The sequence below is a fragment of the Moschus berezovskii genome, chromosome 11 (genome assembly GCF_049115385.1).
Source record: "Moschus berezovskii isolate FMDL1 chromosome 11, NW_MosBer_1.0, whole genome shotgun sequence".
In the NCBI taxonomy this organism is placed as follows: Eukaryota; Metazoa; Chordata; class Mammalia; order Artiodactyla; family Moschidae; genus Moschus; species Moschus berezovskii.
Genome location: NC_142470.1, coordinates 82,001,775 through 82,010,626, shown reverse-complemented (window position 1 = coordinate 82,010,626; position 8,852 = coordinate 82,001,775). Strand labels below are relative to the sequence as shown.

General features: G+C 39.6%; 1 protein-coding gene across 2 annotated transcripts in view; it reads right to left on the bottom strand.

Moving 5' to 3' along the window:
* Positions 1-3,475: 3,475 nt before the first annotated feature.
* ABCG5 (ATP binding cassette subfamily G member 5) overlaps positions 3,476-8,852 on the bottom strand; it is a 28,826-nt gene continuing 23,449 nt past the window's right edge. Inside the window, exons 11-13 of one of the 2 annotated variants that reach the window (XM_055400567.2) lie at positions 8,249-8,434; positions 4,488-4,600; positions 3,476-3,669 (exon numbers count right to left, since the gene is read on the bottom strand). In XM_055400567.2, coding sequence (XP_055256542.2) covers positions 3,476-3,669; positions 4,488-4,600; positions 8,249-8,434 — 493 coding nt within the window. The remainder of the gene's footprint in view (positions 3,670-4,487; positions 4,601-8,248; positions 8,435-8,852) is intronic. The other variant, XM_088841752.1, reaches the window with a different exon arrangement.

Sequence of the window (8,852 nt, the reverse complement as noted above, 5' to 3'; positions counted from 1 at the left end):
TCTGTCCTTTTCTCCTTTGCTTTTTGCTTCTCTTCTTTTCACAGCTATTGTAAGATGCTCAATATTACAAATAATAGATGTTCAGTATTGCTAATTTTTAGAGAAATGCAAATCAAAACAATGAAGTAACATTTCACACTGATCAGAATGACCATCACTAAAAAGTCTACAAATAACAAATGCTGGAGTGGGTGTGGAGAAAAGGGAAACTTCCTACACTGTTGGTGGGAATGTAAGTTGGTGCAGCCATTGTGGAGAACAGCATGGAGGTTCCTCAGAAAACTAAAAACAGAATTTCTATATGATTCAGCAATCCCATCCCTGAGCATATACCCAGACAAAACTATAATTAGGAAGATACATGCACCCTTTGTTCACAGCAGCAGTATTCACAATAACTAAGATATGGAAATGGCCTAACTGTCCAGTGACAATGAATGGATAAAGAAGTGGCACATATACAGTGGAATACCACTCAGCCATAAAAAAGAATAAAACAATGCCATTTACAGCAACATGGATGCAACTAGAGATTATCATACTAAGTGGAGCAAGTCAGAAAGAGAAAGACAAATACCATATGATATCCCTTATATGTAGAATATAAAATATGACACAAATGAACCTATCTATGAAACAGAAACAGGAACATAGAAAATAGACTGGTAGTTGCCAAGGGGGAAAGGGCAGAAGGGGAGGGGTGGACTGGGAGTTTGGGGTTAGCAGGTGCAAACTGGTATACACAGAATGGATAAAAAACAAAGCCCTACTGTATAGTACAGGGAACTATATTCAGTATCTTGTGATAAACCATATCTAATATATATATGTATATACACACAACTGAATCACTTTGCTATAAAACAGAAACTAACAACACTGTAAGTCAACTATACTTCAGTTAAAAAAAAAATTGGGCTTCCCTAGTAGGCCAGTAGTTAAGAATTTGCCATACAATGCAAGGGACATAGGTTCAAGATCCCACATGCTGCAGAGCAACTAAACCTGTGTGCCACAACTACTGAGGCCACGTGCCCTAGAGCCCCTACTCAGCAATGAGAAGCCTGCACACCACAGTGAAGAGTAGCCCCTGCTCGCAGCTAGAAAAAGCCCATGTGCAGCAACAAAGACCCACCACAGCCAAAAAATGAAATAAATCTTTTTTTTTTTAAACAAAGATCCTCAATCAGTGGGTCTGGAATGCAGCTTAGTAATCTGCATTTTTTATCAGTACCTCTGGTGATTCTGACACACGTAGAGTACAACTTTTTGAAGAACAGACAAATTTAAGGAAATACTCTATCAATAAGCAGGCCAAAACTGTATGAATTGGTAATAACCAAGATCATTTCCAAGGTGGGATAGCCTTTAAGAAGCCTCTAACTTCTGGAGACGTATCTGCTAGCCAAGTTCGGTTGGAGTAAGCATAACTGCTGTCATTAAACAGGAAAGTAAGTTATCCCATTTTCTTCCATTTCCACTATAAAATATGTTAACTTCACTATGCCATGCACCCAGCTTTAAATAAGCATTTACTAACCTTAAGAACACAAAGAGTGACAAGTGGTATCAGAGTGGATAGCAAACTACCCTGTTGTAGCAATGAAATATAAGTTCCTAAACGAGTGACAGCCAGTGGATATGGTCCCAGTCCTCTGAAAAACAGAATTTTCACCATGTCTCCAAGGATCTACAGTCATAGAAACAGACAGGCGCCCTTCCTGAGTGCCGCAAAGCAAGAGCTCCCTTTAACACTGAGTGTTATGATCTCAGAAATATTACTGACTTGGTGGAAACAGGATTTTGTATTATTTGATTTTCTTACACATCACTGTCCATTTTTAACTTGAGAAACTGTCACATGTTGAAAGTCATTGTGTTTTTCTAAAGGTAGTATCACTAACATTTAATAGCTTGAAGTCACATGCTATGTCAATTTTCCAAATGTTTCTGAGCTCGAATGAAATTCCATCTGCATATGAATAGTAGAAAAATGTTTCCACTTAGATTGTACACCCATATCTTTAGTAAGTTGAAATCAGTGATTTCAAAAGAGGTTCCTGTGGGACTCTCTTTGAACTGCTTTAATAGATTATCATCTCCAGAACTGTCTATAACTGATGTGACATATATAATCTGTAAGGCATTATGTAACTATTATACCATAATCATCAGTGTCAAAGACCTTTTATAAAAATTGACAATACTATTTTGGTAATTTACCAATGTCTCCAGATTCTTGAATACTGTTCTGAGAAATAGAATTTTACCATGGTTTCCTTAATAAAATGATCTTTCTCACTATAATGTGAGATATTTCAAATACTATAATTTATCATTCTTTACAAGTTAGGGCACAGTAACTGAACAAGTTCATGTACTCTCTAAGATAGTCTCATTCAAAGTTACCATGGTAACATGGAGATAGTTTCATTTCAGACTTGTACATGGACTACTTGAATCCATCATTTAGTCCAGAACCCACTTTTAATAATCTATATACATCATTTGATCCTTAAAAATATGTACTGATCAGCATTCTTTTAATTCAAGAACATGAATTCCTAGCAACCCACTCCAGTGTTCTTGCCTGGAGAATCCCAGGGACGGGGGAGCCTGGTGGGCTTCCGTCTATGGGGTCACACAGAGTCGGACACGACTGAAGTGACTTAGCAGCAACAGCAGCAGCAGCTCTGCTCTTCTTAGTGTAAATGTTGTGTCAGTAGAGCATCTTTTCTATGTGGACTTTAAATAACAGCTGCTGTCTAACCTTTAAAAGGTCATTTCTCAGTCCATGCATACGCTTTATCTAGTAACGTTTGGTTTTGTAAGTAAACTAAGTTGACAGTGAAAAATAGCAAACTATTTTTGTCTAGTGTGCTGTTTTCAGTTCAGCCCATTCCTGCCATTTTCATTTTTAACCCTCAGTAAAATCAGCGGATGCTCTGTCAGGGGTCTTCACTCACCATCTATCCAGCTTCCTCTCCATGTGACTAGGTAACTTATCTGGACTTGGACACATAAATATGGGTTTTGAAATGATAATGAAACCATTCTTACCTAATTCTGTGTGATGCTTTGCTTCAGTAAAACAGTTCTTTTTCTGTTATTTACAGCTGACAATATTCAAATATTTTCTTTTTTTACCAAGTCCTTTATCAAATGTAAACATAATCTTTGACCTGCTTTTTCTGTGTCTAGAACAAAGACAAATAGTCACACTAGTCTCCCATAACTTTATGAATTATTATTTACATCTTTGAACCTGCTCCGTCACAATTTCCAAATAACACAAGTCCCTCCAAGTTGGAATAGCATTCCACGTCTGCATGGATCCGATGGGCACAGATGGAGTCTTAATGGTTAAAAGATTTACAATGTACTACTAAGAATCATGTGGCATCCTTACTTCAGAAATTCAAAGCAGCCATGTATATCTAGGAGCTTAAGTTCCATTTCGTAGCAGTGTCCTTTACTATCTGCTAATGAGATAATCCCTTATTTTAAAAACAATTATTCCTATGATGACAAGAGCTGGGATAAATGAATACAAGATGAGAAAGTTTGCTGTGAATCTGGATGCTGCACCTGGGCAGTTTCTCTCAATGAACTGAGCTCCTTGAGTGATGGTACACATTGGGTTAGTTGACACAGAAGCGTTTGAGTTGCCTGCCAGGGAAAAGATCGACAGTATCAGATATGGTGCTTCCAAGATAATTTAATCCACATGTGTTTACCAAATGCCCACTAAATGCTTAGTATTCTGCTAAGTACCCTTCTTCATAAAGATACAGGACTTTTTAGAGAGCCCAGAATTCATTATTAGATGAAGCAATAGTGAGTGTTGGGAGCCTTGAAGATGGAAATGGGTTTGTTCCCATTTTGGGTATATATCCATTACCCAAATGAATGAACAGTACTGATAAAAATTATGATCACTTAGCACTGAGTATCCCAAGGTTACTAATGTTATCACCTAGAGAGATTTAAAACAAACTATGACATTCTGCTTTGTTCTTTCATTGTCTTTACAAAGTGGTCTTGGATTTCCAATGGCCAGGAGGGCCTTGCTGCATTCCCACTGCCCTCTCACAGGATTAGGGAACACTTGTGCCAAAAATGGGTTCACTCAGCTACATACTCTGTACATTTGGGGGGAACAGGAAGACGCTGCAGCCTGTTTCAACCTGTTCAGTAGGTATAGGAACTGATTCCATCCAGAATATATTTGAGTTTACTTCAGTGTATGTTAAATCTGTCATTTTCTAAAAACATCAGAATACCCCTAAGCTGCTGACCTTTGACAAGTGATTAGCTTGATGAATGCTTACTATTTTAAAAATCAGAGAAAATGTTAGACTCTTCAAAACAATGCTTTAAATCTGTTTTACATTTTACAATAGTTTTTACTTAAAAAATACGTTTCCCTCAAGAAATTATGTTTTCAAATGAATATGTAAAAATAAATTCCAAAACAGAATACTTACCACAAGTGAAATTCTGTCCATAGAACTCATTGACTACGAGAATCTCAGAGCAGTATTTTTGGAATGTAAAATAACCGAGGATTTTAAAAGGAATGGGCATTTCTTGTATGTTTCTTAAGAAAAAGCAAAAAGAAAGATAAACTTCAGTAGGCTTTAGTAACAGTCCTACCAAATGAAAAGAAAGGCAACCCTTATGATTTGCAAAAGGAATGTACATAGGTTTTCATCTCTCATGATAAAAATTATGCTTACTACAAAAAGTTCAAACACTGAGAAGTATAGAGAAATACCACTGCCCAGAAATAACTGCTGTTAACATTTTGGTGATATATGTAATACATATATTTATAACATTTTACATAAATGGAATCAAACTACTCATCCTCTTTCCTACCCTGCTTTTTCAAACAAACATATATCTCAGATATCCTTTCAAGTCAGGAAGCATAGCAGTGCATCATTTTTAATCACAGCTTGCTGGTCCACTATAGAAGAAATCTCAATGTAACACACCCCTGATGACGGACTGGCATTTAATTTTATTGTTAGGCACCATTGATATAAGCATAAAAGAAAATAACGTTAACACGTCACATTAGAGGAGGATGTTTGTGATGAAATAGACTTGAGTGTGCTAGAGTATGAAGTGAGAACTGAACTGTAACACAAGGGATGGAGAGAACCAGCAGACACTCATTGTGAAACCTGTTTCAGGAGAAACCTCATGCCGGCCTTGTGTCCTTCTCAGTTCACTCTGTCATGTCTATCAATCAACAAATATGCGTTAAATTCTTTCTGTTTGCAAGGCACTAATTCAGGGTGCTTAAGGAATTCAAAAGAAGTACCCTACCCCTAAGGACTCATATTGGAGTTGGGAGACATAGATTATATATCCTTACGACTATAAAAATACACAGCCGTGAACCATTTGTGCTTAGAAAATATAGAAAAATAATACCATGTGTCCATGATATTCTTGTATTTAGTATTTACGGTTTCACCAAGTGATCCCCAAACTCCAAGACTTTCAGTTATTGACAATGTTCTGAGGCACGAAATTGACTTAGCCACATTGAGAGGCAGTTAATTGGAAAGGATAGATGGGAGTCTGGGGAAGAGGAAGAACACCACGATGGCAGAACAGTATGAGCACAGGCCTGTGTGACTGAATGGGCTAGAAAGGCTCGAGCGGAGGATCTGAACTTGGAGCAGTGGGAGGTAAGTGGAGATTGGTAGCCATGACCAGCTGCTTTCAGGGCCCTGTAGGGGCTTGCCATTGAAGGACCATGAAAACGATCACATGTCAATCAGTGTTTTAAGAGTATTAATGTGGCACCAGCGAGTAGGATGGACCAGAATAAGGACAGAGGAGGAACAGCAATAAAGGGAGCAGGCTACAGCAGAAGTTCAAGGATGAGATGACAAAGGCCTGGAACAGGATGATGGCCAGGAGAAGACGGCTGCCCAGCTGGCTGGAGTGTGAGGAGGTAGGAACCGTGTGTCTTTGTCCTGTACTGCACCCCACAGGGCAAACACAAAGGCCCCACATGCGTTTGTGATTTGACGGCAGGGAAGAAAACCAATGTGATCTGGTCACTGATCCAGTGTACAGGTAAGTCCAAGAAGAGAGTAGTCATTCATTTACTCAGTCCAAATATTTTTTGCAAACCTAATTGGTTAAAGGCCTTGGGCCAGCCACTGAGAGAAGCTGTAATGATGAATGAGATACAGCTGCTGCCCTCAAGATGCTGACAGTCTAAGGAAGACTGCAACATGAGCAGTGAGACCTAACAAAGGGGCCTGTCAGAGACAGCTTGACCTGCCAAGGCAACGGCAGGCAGGCTTTGTGCAGGCTCAGAGGGGCACAAATCGATCAGTGAAAGACACAGGAGGAAAACCAGGCAATGACACAGAAATCCTCACAATACATCCAAGAGGGAGGAACCACAGACCCAAATTTATTGACATGGGACCTTCCACAAGGGGGAAAAAAGCATGCATTCCTTACTCTTTCACAACAGTATGAGCTTATTTTAATTAAAGATTACATAAGAGTCTAGCAATATACACAACAAAATTTAACTCTGGGCTATGATACTTCAGGTAAATAACTTACTTAATATGTCTCTATATTGTGTGTATTTTTTCCCCAAAGAACTTGCATTCTTTTGTAAGGAGAAAGAACAAAGCTATTTCTATTTGAGTTTAAAGGAAGAGGGAGCCAAAAGTGCAAATGTTGTAGGCAGTCAGTCAGGAAAGATGAGTTGAAGGAAAAATATAAACTCGATATGACTAAGATGTTGATGTGGCCTTCAGGAGTAGTTTCACCCCAATGATGGGAGTGGAACCCAGGTGAAGCCTTGGGATATTGAGGTTTTGCAAAGAACCCAAGAGCATTTTGGTAATGTTGGCCATTGCCTCCCTCTTAAGAACAATCAATCCCCTTTTCCTATAAACCAAACACATAACGATTCAAATAAGAAAGAGGAAATGCTGCTGAAGGTTGGGTCTGTAACTTGTGGGCTTGATTTCATGCCATTGGGGTGCCTGGATCCTGTGCATTTTTCATAGATGCGAACAAGCCACTTAAGCCACGTAGGCAGAAACAATGTCATGGTGTCACTGTACAAAAATATCTCCTTAACTGGCCAAAACCTAGCTCACTTTGCTTAATGATATCTCACCTTTTATAAGTCACTACAGTTCATAACGTGTTTCCACACTGATGATCTCATTCGAGTCTCATGTTCCCTTGAGTCGGTGGAGGGGGGCTGAGATCATTATCTCCATCTTATAAACGAAACTAAGATGGAAAAGCAACTTGCTAATGGTCACTTGGCAGCTGAGTGGTAGGAGGAAGACTCACTTCAGGGAGCCACATGCTTCCTGAGAGACTCTTCACAGTGTGAGCAGAACAAAGTCAAGTCTGAGCTTAGTTTTCTTACCTGAACGTGGATTGCTCTGAGTTAAATAAGTAAACAAATATGATTACATGAAATAGCTGCTCAATAGCTTATTTGTTTGGTTTTTAAGTCAAAGAAGTAGCCGTCTTCGTGTTTTCTCAGGGACCCATAGTTTGCTTACTAGATCCAAATCACATCACCCACCAGGAACCACTTTCACCCTCCTTAAATTTTCCACCCTTCCTACTACTGCTATTTAAAAATATACGTACGTGTGCATGTGTATTTTTTTCTTGGTTATAAAATAATGCTTGTCCATTATAGAAAGTTCACAAAATAGAGGAAAATATAAAGAAAAATTAAAATGAATGTCACCCAGAGATAATTACTGTTAACATTTGGTGCATGTCCTTCTGGTCCTGATACTTTCTTCAGCAGTCTCTTACCTGGTGGGCTCTCTTCTTATCTGACTATTCTAACTTCCTTGAAATACCTGGGAATTGAGAGCTGGAATAGAAACTCAACAGTGCCAGGGGAAGAAATGGGCTAAATGCGTGCTAGTTAGCCTGTAATAGGCTTGGTTTTTCTCCTTTTGCTATAATGGCTTATGACATATGAATCATATTGATAACACACATAAATCATCATTTCCTGAATCTCACTCTGAAGACATTTTATTGAATAAACTGTAAACAGTTCAGAGTCTAAGCGATACTGATTGGTCAGCACTATAAGCACTCTGGACTGTGAGGTGACAGAGTGCCACCACGCTCCCCTGGAATGCCTTACAGCCATCATTAGGTGATCATTAACATCAAAGCACACCAGTCTCAATCGGTTGGTATTGTTAGATCTTACCTCACGAAGCCAGAGCCCATAAGCACCCCAGCAATGGAAAGCAGGGCCACCATGCTGTTGACCACATTTGGGTTTTGGATCACGCCAAGTAGCACAAGGCTTAGAAATTCACCAATTAAGTGGGGGGCCAAGAGAGCAAGAGAGAAATATCCAAATCTGGCAGCCTCGGGGTATAAGGCCAGAGTCCTAGAAAAACATAAGGTCTTTAGTTCCTCTCCAAGGGTTATCATATAAGAAAAACTGCACAGTTGTCTTCTAGGAATAAATCCATGGTAGTCAGTGGGTGGGAAGAGTCTGCAGAGCAAGCCAACCCCCTGCCCCCCACCCCGCCCTTTGAAGGGCCTTTTTGGAACAGGACCAGCATTTGAGGCCATTTTGTCCTGAGAACTGTTCTCTTGGCCCCAAGTCAACTGAGCCCCCTTTTCCTTTTTAACAGCTCCTCAACTCTCCCAGAAGAATACCAAGACTTAGAGGATGGTCACAACTCACTGCAGTAAGTAGGGCTGCAGTGTCCAGGCTTCTCCATAAGCAACCACATTCGGCTGGCCAGTGCTGCTCCCACCCTAATGCTAAGGACTCACAAAACCTGGTTCTCAGCCCCTCC